This window comes from Falco punctatus (assembly GCF_963210335.1).
Source record: "Falco punctatus genome assembly, chromosome: 1".
In the NCBI taxonomy this organism is placed as follows: Eukaryota; Metazoa; Chordata; class Aves; order Falconiformes; family Falconidae; genus Falco; species Falco punctatus.
Window position 1 is genome coordinate 120,592,614 of NC_137580.1, and position 12,597 is coordinate 120,605,210.

A 12,597-nucleotide genomic window follows, 5' to 3' on the forward strand; every position below is an offset into this window, starting at 1 on the left:
AACTGACATTTTCCCACTGTCAGCACTGGAAGAAGCAGCTCTGCTTCTGCCTTCCCATTTTTTTCCTCCTCTTTTTGTGCAAAATGTGGGAGGAGGGAAGCAGTAGGGCAGCATGGGCGCCTCAGTGCCCGACAGGTCCCTGGGCTCCTGCTCTGCTGCTTTCCCTGCTGCTCCCCTTCCCATGGACTGCAGAAAGTGATGGCAGGGAGAGAGGAGAAGCAGCAAACAGCATCTGTGGGGCATCGGGTGGGGAAGGCATGTCATGCCGGGGGGCACGTGGGATGTGCTGCACGCTCCCATGGGCACACCATCCATAGAAACCCTTCCCAACCACCACCAGTCTAGGAAAGGCTTCCAAAAAAACACCCTGAACTTGTAGTATTTCATCCTCCCCATTCCCTGAGAAGTTTCTGAACACAACAGAGGGTAATATTGCAGAGCATGTTAACATTTTGTGGGTGTTTGCCCCAAAATCTGCCACTTGCAGAGGGCTGGGAGAGCCGCTTGGGTGCCGTGCTCGCTCCAGCCGCGCTGCTGGCCACTGCTGTGGCATGCCATTAAGTACTTCTCGGCTCTGTTAAACTGTCCAGACCAATCTCATGAGCTCATGGAGAGTAAATGACTTCTTTGTGACAATGTAATGCAATTAGCGCTAATTGTAGAGTGTGTAATGTCTGCAACACATCTCTGTAATTACAGTAAAACTTGCTGGAGATGAGAGTAGCGCTGTATTATCAAAACTCAGCTTGGTGAGACACGGCTTTGGCTGTAGGTTACGGAGTTGCATGGGGAAAAGAGAAGAGAAAAAGTGATGAATGGCATAATTATGTGGCGTTGTTTTAAAGGAGAGGATTTGGGGAGTTTGCTTTTAAGAGAACGCTTGAAGGTTAACAGGCAGTGCGTGCCAGCTCTTGCCCTCTAATGACAATTCAATACAATTTCGACCTCTCCCAGTGTAAGTCGCAGATGTATTGAGGATGAATGCTTGTTTACATCCAAAAATATGCAGAAGTGTTTACAGTTTTGTGCTGACCGAGGCTTGGGCTGGTAACCGGAGCTGTGGGATGGAGACGTGTCCTGGCTTACCGTCTCCCTGGCCACTCCAGGACCCAGCACCTGCTCTGCCTCCCCCTCCTCCGGGCAGGGTGCAGGGACCTCATCTCTGATCAGTTTGTAGGAAGAGAGTAGCCTCAAAAAATAAACTGAGATCTGCCTGCTTTTCAGCTGGAGCCATCCCCTGACACTTTGCTGCAGTCCCACCAGCTTGCAGGATATCAGCTTGTTTTGACTATGGTCAGATAAGGGCTTCCCTGAACCTCTGCATCCCTGTGGACTGAACCGTGCTTTAAAACATCCTCATCCAAAAAAATCCCCAAAACAACAGCAAACCTTAATGGTTGGTTGTTTTCCCAGGAGAGGGGCTTTAAATCACAGGGTAGGTTGGTGCTGTAAGAGCTTGCAGGGTTCCTTCTCTAGACACGGGGTGGAGCAGGGCTCTGGATCTGTGGCCGTGTTTCTGCTCTCCCCGAGCAGGGCTGTGCATCACCCCATGCCTGAGTTGCGTGGCTCTGTTGTTACTCTGGGCTCAGTCAGTTATCTGGCCGACTCTGCCGTGTCCTGTTTGTTCTTTGCTCACTGGAACGGTAATGGGCCTCTTAAAAGACTTTGTAGGAAAGTTAAACACTTCTGGAATATTTTGCTTACAATTTGAGATGAGCTGGGCTGGAGGTGGTTGGCAGGCTGCTTCTTCAGAAACAGAGACACCGTTTCTTTTCCTCTTTGCTTCCTGAACACTTCTTCTAATGTTTGTTATCACTTTTTCTCCCTCTGTTGAAGGCTTTATGAAAGAGTTAGCTCCGCTGAAGTCTTCATAAACAACCCTTAAGGATGTCTTGCTCCCTCCTGGTTCTGAGTGCTGAATTTCAGGGATGAAATACGCTGCAGGAAGCCTTGCCGTGTTCATAGGTAACAGGAGAGAAAGGGATGCCGCAGTCCCCCACTCCATCCCTGTTCCATCTAAACCTGGATGGTTTCTGAAAAGCTCTGTAGCTCAGGAGCAGGGATAAGTGCGATGCTGCCAGACTGGTCCCCACGGGGAGCGGGGATGCTGTGGCTGCAGCAGCCAGAGCGAGGATCCTGCTGTGTGCTCGGGGTGAAACTTCCAGCACGTGGCTTTCACCTCACAGCACCCGTTTGCTTCATGAGCAGGCAGGGCTCTTCTAAAGGGTGCTCCAGCTGTACGAGGCTGATCAAGGGGCTGTTTCCACTCCCCGGTTCAGACATGGGGAAGAAAGAACTGACATGGGGCTGCCTATGTGGTCCCTGCTGTGACTGTGGGCAAAAGCTCTTATTTCCCCATGTATTAGTCCTTTTATCTCTTAAAAATACCAAAATCAAATAACAGAGAGGCAGGGATGAATGTTGCTTTTTCATCCCCTCTGTCTGCCCGTATCGATCCCCCTTGCGCTGAGGAGCAGCACCTTAGGGACGTGGATGCTCAGTGCCCTCCGGGCTGCCTGGGCACTGTGAGCGCCGGGGGGTAATTGCCCGTGTAAGTGGCCGATTTGCACACGCAATTACCCAATGTGCAATCACAGCTGCAGCCCCTTTGAGCTGCAGTGAAAGCTGCACCAAACCCTCTCCCAGGAGCCTGCGCCTCTCCTGGGCTTCCTGGGATGGATGCGAGTGTCCGGGAGCCTCCTCCCCAGGTCCTGCTGCATCCTGGCTAATCCTGAATTAGGTGCTCTTTGCTCAGAGCAGAAGTGGCTCAGAGCATCAAGGTGGTACTCATGATCACAAACCTCTGGGGGTGCAAACTCTGGGGTTGAGCTTTGCAATCTGATGTTTAAGTGCCTTTTGGGAAGATGAAGAGCAACCAGGTCCCAGGGACTGGTGAAGCCTGCCCAGTGCGATGTTCTCTGCCCTGTGCCATCTTGCTGCAGCCTTCGAAGCAGAGCATCCTGAGCAAGCCACATCCCCGACTCACAGAAACCTGCTGGCTAAAAGAAAACCCTCAGCAGCCTCCCTCACAGCCAAGCTGACTCAAACCCACCTGTGGAAAGCATTGAGGTTTTTAAATTTTAGGACTTTTTAACAGAGATTTCTTGTTTCAGTTCTTCAGCTGAACTTGCTGCCGCCTCAGAAGCCTCCTTAGCCAGCTGTCCTGGCTGGGACACATGACGAGCCAGCTCCAGCAGGCTGCAGGGTTCATGCTCCCTCCAGTGCTACTCTTTGTATTCTCTTCAGCTTGATGGAAATTAGTATTTTTAAAATTAAGCAACACCCACGAATGTGGTAAGTCTTGCGAGGCTTAGCAGGCAGCTCCTGAGCAAAAGCGCAGCAAAGGTGGCGAGGGCTGGGAGGGAATTTCATTCCAGCTTTCTGAAGATACAACAGTGCCTAAATAATTTCCCCCTGCCTTTTCCAACACTGACGGCTTAATATCATCTACTGATTACTGTGCTTTGTAGATAAAGGGTGCCTATATGCCCAGTTTGGGAAACCTTTTAATGCTGAATAGATTTGAGCCTATCTCTTGCCGGCAGTGAGCAGCGGCTCGGTGTCTCTGCAGGCTGCTCTGCCTGCAGGCATTGCTGCTTTGCTACGGGTTCCCTGTGTGGCCTTGGTCATGTCCCCTGGCTGTACAGCTTCCCTGGCACCCAGCTGTGAAAGGGGAGAGTTCAGGTTTGCCTGGGAAAGCACCCTCAGACAACGCTGTGACTCTGATGGGTCTTCACACCATCTTCTGCTTCCTGGGCAGAATGGGAGAGGAGCCAGGACTGAGAGCAAGGTGGGTTGGAGAGGTGGTGCTGGGTAGGTGTGGGAAGGGCTTTGCTGGCATTTCTGTGCTCTGTTAGAGACTCGCTGGGTGAGAAGAGCTCCTTCAGCCCCTCCTGTGATGGTCTTGAGCATCGCTTCTGCGAGCCCTTCACCACAGGCAGGGGTGCTGCCTGGCACTGCACGTAGGAGATTCTTCCCGATGCTTTGGGTTTTATATAAAAGAAACCCCAGCGAGCTCCATGCCTCGCTGTCTCTAGGCAGAAGGAATGAATTTCAGCTGCCCATTCCATCCTGAGCCATCCCTTGTGTCTGTCTGCTGAGTCCCGGGAGTTTTCCTTCTCAGAGGAGTGTTTGCCAAAGGTTTACATCAGCTCTCCCGCTGCATCCCACCGCCAGCCCATTGTACGTCTGGCTTTGCAGATGCTCCACTTTTATTCTTAGAAAGTCCTAAATATTTCCGCTTTCCTTCTGAATAACTCCAGCTATCAGAGGTTGCTGATCACTCTGATGAGCCTCAGCGTTTGCTAGGAATCCACCTGATTTAATGCTGAGTATTTTTCTCAGCCTTTTAACTTGGCTGGGCACCTGGGTCTGCGGCAGAGGCGCTGACAGGCGTCATGCTTTCCTGTTTGAACAGAAATGACATTTGAGTTGAAGCTTCATCAAGGGCTTTTTACACTGCAGATTTTCAATGCGTAAATTCTATATATGCTGGTATATGCACCTGTCACCTCGCCCGTTGGTGACATCCTGACATTCGCTCTCCCTGGGTCTCTTTCCTTGTCAGGGATATGAACCGCATCCTCTTGTCCTGGGAAGTGACCTTAGAGCTGGGAAGTGGTGGGATTCTCGTTGGACTGGCTTGTTATTGACTGACTCTTACCCACATTTTTTTCTCCAATACTGGGCTCTCTCAAGGCTTTTGAGCTGTTAGTTATCAGCATGTGTAGTCGGGGCTGGGGCTGAGGCTGTGGTGCTGTAACACCAGCAGTGTCCGGCAGCAGAGGTAGGAGAGCACCTACTCAGGCTTGATGTTCATGTGTTTGCTCAAGCTACTGGGTGGATGTTTGGTTGTGTTTGTTTTGCTTGTTGTTTTGTTTTGGTTTTTTTTTAATTTGGCGTTGTCATTGCTGTTTAATACGTTAAATCAAAATGAATTTTACAAATATGCCCTTTGCAGCTTCCAAACGTACATCTCTGGACGTGAGTCTAGAGCTGTCATTAATCAGAAAATGATTTGTCTTGGTGCACATAACCATATGCTGCTCTGAATTTTGCTGGTAGCTTCTGTTTTAATAATGGATGAAAGAAAAGCTCTATGTTTGACATGGGCTTTTTACCTGAATCCTGCAAACCATACAAAAATCTTTTCAAACAGCGAGCGAAATTGAAGAACTGTTAAAGCCCAGGGAAATTATTGCCCCTCTCCTTACGGCAGCCAAAGCTCACACAATGTGGTGAGTCCCGCACACCAAGGAGGGGCTGGTTTTGTCACTGGGGCCAGGTGGGCTTTCATGGACACGCTGCCTTCCTTTCTGGTCAGAGGATGAGAACAAACCCCTGGTATCCACGTGTGCCTGCCCAACGTTCATCTTCTGGGGCTGTCCGACAGCTGTGGGTGCCAGCTAAATACAGAGGAGTATGTTGAGATTATTTTCATCTTAGATATGGTTTGATCATCATCATCCTCATTAGAGCCTATCAAGAGAAATCAGATGAAGTGTCACTGCATCAAGTGTGGAGTCATGTATTTGGGGGCTGGAAAGAGAAAGCCTTCTCCACCCCAGGTGCTCCTTACCTACCGATGGCCGGGAGGGAGGAGGGTGGGTTTGGCTGATCGCAGCAAGGGCAGCCGTGGCCAAGCTAGCATGGCACTGATGAATCCTGTGGGATTTCCAGCAGGGAGGGCGGGGACAGTACTGATGCCTTTGTGCAAGGTGCCAGCAAAGCCTCCTCCAGAAGCTTGATGTCTAATCAGGTAAGATTAATTCAGGCCAGGGCAGGTGTAGAGAAAGGTTGTGACTGAAGCAGAGAGCCTGCCTGCGAGATGGGGCTGGAAGAGCCTGCTTTGTTTGGCTTTGCAAAATCAAGGCTGAGAGGAGATGTGATTTGTCCTCTGTAAATAAATCGGGCAGGTAAACACCAGGGACAAAGAACAGCTATAGAAGCTACTTAAAAGGCAGTGCTGCCATAAGAACAAATGAATATAAGCTTGTCCTGAATAAATTCAGGCTGGAAGTTGGCCTTCTAACCATCAAACGCAACTAGCTCTGAGATGGAACTTGCTAATTTTGGAAGATGTTAATATCCTGTGGTTGCCTGTGGCAGTGGGACACAGCGGTGTGGGAAGCCTCTTGGTCCTCTTCCTTGCCTTTGCCCGGCTCTGCCTCTTCAAGAATGCTTTTGGGCAGAACTCTGGTGTTCTCCTAGGGCTGGGGAGCAAAGTCGTGGTGGTGATGTGCCTGACGGCCCCACTGTGCTTGAGCAAAGGTGCCATGAGCAGACTGAGACCTCAGGGACCTGCAGCAGTCCAAGTGCATCCTCACACCAAGTCATGTGGATGTTGCATCTCAGTGTCCTGAGCTGCAAAATAACCCCATCAGGCACAGCGTATGGGCACCAGGAGGTTCCTTGGTCCACATTTGCCCCATTTGTTATCTACAAATACAAAAAAACCTCACCCCAAAACCAACAGCAGGTTTGATTTGTGTGCTTGCCCATCCACCCGAGTCCCACCTGCCAATGATCCCTTCTGGGTAGAGCTAGCATAGCTCAGTGTCCCGTGCTGCACATCTCTGGTGCCCCAGGGTCTGCACCAGGGGATGCTCCTCTCTTCTTCTGAGGGTTGTGGTGGTGCTCAGCACAGCAAACCCAGATTTGTTAGAGTATCTGTACAATTCCTAAAAACAGGGCTGTGCCTGGGAATTGCTCCCTTGGAATGTGCAGGAACTTTCAGGGGCTTCTGCCCTGCATCTATGCAAAACCAGTAACCAAAGCAGATGAGACAGAGAGAGAAGATCCGTGGCTGTGTGAGCTGGTGTATCACATTTATCACTCATTGACTTTATTCTGACATGCAAACAACCCTTAATTAATTCCTCTGGCAAACTTTCCTGATGGGAGAGATGCAGTAACAAGTCCCTCTGTGAGCGGTTGGCATATAATGTTTGATTTATAGTGTTTGATAATCTAACATTTCTCCAGAAGATCCTTGACGCTTCTCCACATTTGTGTCTTTCACAGGATGCTGGAGTATTCCCTGGACCTGCAGAACGTCAGCTTCTCAGCGGTCCGCACTGTCCGTGTCCTGCGGCCACTCAGGGCCATTAACAGGGTCCCCAGTAAGTCAGATCCTTATTCCTCCCAGTTGATGCAAGTTCTCTGGATCTGTGCCCCAAAGATGGAAAACTAAACAGAGATGCTGCCTATCTTAAACGTTCACCCAAGCCTGGTGGTGCTAGGTCCTACCACCACTCTCTGGTTACTACTGCCTGTCACCCTTTGACTTTAAATAATATTCCTTTTGACCCCTGTGGCATCAGAGGTGAGCCTCTAGTCAATAAGATACCCAGGATTTCTTCAGACACCTTTCTTTCTCATCTGAAGAGGGTCTTAGGAGGCTGCTAAGGTGATGGGATGCAGGTGGTAGGGCTGATGGAGCCAACAGCCTTTGCCAGGCAGCATGGGCAAAGGGTCTGAACCATGCTGTTCCCACCCGACCTGTGCTTCCTCACCCTGGAGAAACTGGGGTGAGGAAATCTTGTGCCTGGAGACAGCCCCTCGGGGGGTGCTGAGGACCCTCCTCTTGGAGCATCTCTTGCTCTGCTCCCCGGAGCTGGTCTGTACAGCCAAAACCAACAAAGCAAGCCTGGGTGGGATGGGGGGTGGCTCTTCAGTCCTGGTTTATCAGGTCATGCATGAGGATTTCAGCCCCTCCTTGAACAGCATCACCAGCTCCTGCATGGCAGCAGGTGGTGGCAACCCAGCCCTGTGCTTGGAGAGGCTCTGCCCATCGCAAATCCAACCAAACTGCCCAAGGGTCTGTGCCTGGGGCGCTGCGAGAGGCGCTGAGCTCCATCCTTCTTGGATGCTGTACAGATCGGGTGTGGTGAGTGTAAGTACAACTGCATCTGAAACATCATTTTCCTGGTTCTACAATCCTGAGTATTGGATCCAGCATTGTTTTAGCCGAATTAAATCCAAGCCTGGACTCCCCTGTCTGAACTAGCCCAATGCCTTGATGAGAGCTAATCAGCTTCAGTTCTGTCTGCCCGTGCTGGAGGTGCCTCGGCTTTATTTATCGTTCTGGTCCTGATTCCTGAACTTAATCTGGCTTCGCTGCTGCTGCTGTTTCAGTCATTACGGTAGCTTCAGAATCCTGTTTGCAACGTTTTTTTCCCCCGACTGCTGAACTGATGGATGGCTGAATTTATCCACCACTGTCTAACTGGGGGTGTAATTCACTTAATGTATTTTGAAATCCTGGGTAATTTATCTTGGCGTCTCTGCAATGTAGTTACAATGGGATAGAAATGTGAGGTGGGAAAAGAAAAAAAGAGTTTTGTGTGATGATAAATGCAGTAACTACAGAAAGGCATTTCAGTCAATTAGGAGTTGACACAAGGTGGTTGTTCCCCAGGAGAGGAGTAGAAGAAAAACCCTGATCGAAGTGACAGCATCAGGAAGAAAGGAAAAAGTCTTCTTGAAGTATCAAAGTAAAGGGTGCAACAGTAAAGCTTTCTTCAAATGAAAATCAGTATCAGCGAGAGAGAGAATGCAAAAGATAGGGAAAGAAGGAGAGCAAGAGACGAGCGGAATATTACAGAGACGTCAGATGAAATCAATTTTTTGTGTGTGTAAATGTCAAGTTGAAGTCACCATCAATTTGTCTTTGTTACAGAACTGTCTGTTCCTGAACTTGTGAGAATTAACTGCCAGAGAGAGTCCTGTATTTTAAGGAAGAGAGGGGATTTAGGGTAGATGAGGGGAATTAGACAGGGAAGGGAATTTTAATATATACTGAGGGTGGAAAGAAATACAGCTGAGCAAGGGAGAACATCCGAGTTTGGTCTCAGGGAAGAAAGGGGACATACCGCTGTTAGAAAACTTTAGGAGGAGAAGAGGGCTTGAGATGGGGAGTGAAGGGAGCATCGCAGGGAAGGCAGGTCGTGTGCCCAGGAGCAGGGCATGGCTGAGGTGGGGTATCTGCCTGAGGCTTTGGGGGGAAACCAGAGGGGAATGAGGAGCTGTGGGTCTTTGCAAGCCATGTGTGGCTGGGAAGGATGGTGGCTGGGAAGGCAGTGGCTGTCAGTGGAAGGAAAAGTATGGATAGAAAGGAAAAGGTCAGGAGGACATAGCTGGAATAAAGAAATTCAGCATGGACTTTTCCTGTCTGCCTCAGGTATGCGCATCCTGGTGACACTGCTTTTGGACACGCTGCCCATGCTGGGGAACGTCCTCCTTCTCTGCTTCTTTGTCTTCTTCATCTTTGGCATCGTGGGAGTCCAGCTGTGGGCAGGTTTGCTCAGGAACCGCTGCTTCCTCCCTGAGAACTTCAGCATGTGAGTCTGCCCGGGCAGCAGAAGTGTCTGTCCAGCTTGGACAAGTCTATCCCTCCAGGAGACAAGGATATCCTCCATTAAAAAGCCCTGGAGTTCTGTAAATGCTCCCTGCTCCTAAGTGCCACCCCAGCTCGAGCTCAGGCACACAGGGAACAGAGTGAGCTGTGACAATTTGCCATTCGGGTCCTGCAGAGCTGTCCTTAACCCTCAGCCAGCACTTGGGAACCTCTCTGATTGATAAAAGCCTCCAAAAAAACCCTGAGAAGAAGCGTTCAGGCTGTTTGAATTTAGCATATCATTAATGTGTGACCTTTTCTGCATTTGTCAAGACACTGAGGTCTGAATCCCGTTCGGCAGCTGGTAGCGTTTATTGGTGTGGGTTTGTATTCCCACCTAAACCCCAGGGAAAGCTGATGGAGCTACCTCACATTTGGTGATGCTAGATCCTTTTCAGCCTCAGAGCAAGACATAGTCTCTGTCCCAAAGTGTTAATTTTCAGAGATCCCTGGATTTGAAGGCCAAGAGGATTATTGTGATCAAATAGGGTTTTGTAGCTCCCAGTTTTCCTGGCCAGCCAGTTTGCCAGATGTAGGAATGTTTGAACAGTGGTTGAAAGATGGGGTAGCTGTCAGCCTTTTCCAGACCAGCATTTCTATACCTGTTGTCCTACCTACCTGCTTTTCCACCACCTCCCTCCCTTCAAATGCTGGGAGAAGGGCAGGTGACTGCAAGCCCTTGATGGCTGCTCTGTCGAGCTCTTGCACCCCGTCACCTTTCACTGGATCGCTTTCAGATGATGACCTCCAGAGTTGTTCTAGCTAGATCCACACCTGGACAGCAAAGCCCTGCAAGCCCAAAGCCTCTTGCTTGCGCACAGCAGGACCATGACAATGCTGCTGTGGCTAGGCTGGCTCTCGGGTCTGGAGCTGGCACAACGCATCTTTATCCTCTCCCACACATCTTCCGATCAAGTACCACCCCTCTTGTAGGTTGTGCCCTCAAAGGACGCTTGGAAGAGTCATTACCAGGGCACGTTGTTGTTAAGTAAATGGCAGCAGAGCAGGGGAGCTGCTTTGCCACTGAGTAAATCCAATAGAGCCCCAGGTTTGGGTGCTGTTTAATTGAGCTGGAGTTCCAGGGGTTTAGATAAGCTTTGAAGGGTATTAAAGGCAATTCTGCAGGAATTAACCGGGCTGAACTAGGCTTAAAAATATCTTTGCAAGCTTTAGTGGGAATGCTGGCAGCATTAAGGAGATAGCTGTGTGCAGAGCAAGAAGCCAGTTGCTGGCTGGCCATGGGTTGTTTCATCTCCCTGAAGAGTGTTTTTGCCTGGTTTTCTGTGGTAAGACCACCCTCAGAGGGAATTTAGAGCTTATCTAGGGGCTGAACAGGCACTGTGAAATGCAGATGAAGGCCCTGTCTCTGGTTTTTAGGAAGCTTGGGAGGTCCTTGTACATAGTCTCCCCATGCAGCATCTCCACGAGGACAGGAGGTACAGGAGCTTAAACGGACTGATTTCCATCTTACTGCGGCAAAGACATTGCAGAGAAGCCCCGCTGGGCTGAATCCTCCTCTTAGTCCCCTGAGGTCAGAGCCAGAGCACTTCCAGATGGAGTGACTCTTAATAATGTCATCAGAGGGGTTGCTGAGTGGCCGAGTGTACTCCCTCAGTTTCCCAAAACCCAGTTAGGGACATCATCTCACCCCGTGGGGCTGCAGAAGGTCCAAGAGGATCCCTTAAAAAAAAAAAAAAAAGCTTTGAGGTCCAGAATAACAGACATCAGACTTTGCTGTTACAGTTGTTACCTTGCCAGATTGCCTGCAATCGGTGTGCAAACCTCAGCCCTGTCTGGACTCTTTCAGCCCCTACACGGTGGACTTGGAGCGATACTACCAGACAGAGAACGAAGATGAGAACCCTTTCATTTGCTCCCAGCCCCGGGAGAACGGGATGCGCTACTGCCGGAGTATCCCAACGCGGAGAGAAGAGGGTCTCGAGTGCACGCTGGATTATTATTCCTACAATGACACCACCAACACATCCTGCGTCAATTGGAACCAGTATTACACCAACTGCTCTGCTGGGGAACACAACCCCTTCAAGGGAGCCATCAACTTTGATAACATTGGCTACGCCTGGATCGCAATATTTCAGGTGAGTCCTGTCTGCAAACTGTCACAAGGTGGGGGAACTGGTTGTGCCCCCCGAGTATGTTCCCAGGAGCTGTGTAATCACACTCCTGAGGGATGTTTTGCACTAGGAAGCACTTAGATAGTAGTGCATGGGTGGTCAGGTTGTTTGGGATATAATTTGATGCCTGCTTTGAGGCTGCCTCCATCTCACATGTGTGGACAAAATCCCAGTTTCCAAATCATGTATGTGCACAGGGAGACCATCCTGATGTGGAGCAAAGCCTAGGGACGGCTTTTCCCTCTGCAAAATGCAGTAGTGGGCCTTGGCTCCAGCTGGAAAAGAAGGGCCGGATTCAGCCTGGGCTGGCTATTGGCATTGGTAGGAGCAGGATTTGGCTGCTCAGCTGCACCAAGACCAGCTATGGGGTGTCAGAAATGACCCAGCCGGGAGAAATGTTGCTTGTGGGCTTAGAGTTCTAACAGCCTCGGTGGGTTCATTTTCCCTTCCTGTCTCCACCAGGTCATTACACTGGAAGGCTGGGTGGACATCATGTACTTTGTCATGGATGCACACTCCTTCTACAACTTCATCTACTTCATCCTCCTGATCATTGTGAGTGGCCTTAGGGGATCATGGGGTGATCCTGACATTTGGAGAGAGCAGAGCGGAGTGACCCAGAGGAACAGGGCAGATAAAACAGTCAATATAAAAGTTGAGGTAGCAACCAGCCTGCTGGAAGACATGCAGCTTCAATACGGTGTTGTACTGCAGCTGCATTTAGCTGCAAACATGAAGGAAGGAAGGAAAGATGCACTTAAGCTATAGTAGATACACTGCTGTTGTTGCTGCTTCTACTACTTCTTGTGCTCCAAGGTTGTCTCTCCTAGTTGCCACCTTGAAATTAAGTTTAAAAGTAGGCAAATTTCCCCCACTCAGGTTTTGAGCTCTGGAGGGGAAGAGGCTGCCCAGAAATTCCCCCGTACCGAAGAACCCAGGTGGCTGGATCCTTGGTGCAGTGGGGACATTTCAAGGAAAACAGCCCAAACTTCAGAGAGCATATTAACAAGGGAAGAGATTACTGTCCACAGCCCACCCATGCTTCACAGCATCATCTGAGACCAC

The 12,597-nt window shown here is 50.0% G+C and overlaps 1 protein-coding gene across 24 annotated transcripts in view; it reads left to right on the plus strand.

Annotated features, from left to right (window-relative positions):
- The window catches only part of CACNA1G (calcium voltage-gated channel subunit alpha1 G), a 155,690-nt gene that overhangs the window by 51,259 nt on the left and 91,834 nt on the right, over positions 1-12,597 (plus strand). For all 24 annotated transcript variants that reach the window (XR_013928504.1, XR_013928505.1, XR_013928506.1 and 21 more), the window contains exons 4-7: positions 7,024-7,121; positions 9,182-9,341; positions 11,205-11,496; positions 11,995-12,087. Coding sequence is in view for 21 of the 24 variants with exons in the window: in XM_080389608.1 (XP_080245734.1) it covers positions 7,024-7,121; positions 9,182-9,341; positions 11,205-11,496; positions 11,995-12,087 (643 nt within the window). In the remaining 3 variants the exon portion in view is untranslated. The remainder of the gene's footprint in view (positions 1-7,023; positions 7,122-9,181; positions 9,342-11,204; positions 11,497-11,994; positions 12,088-12,597) is intronic.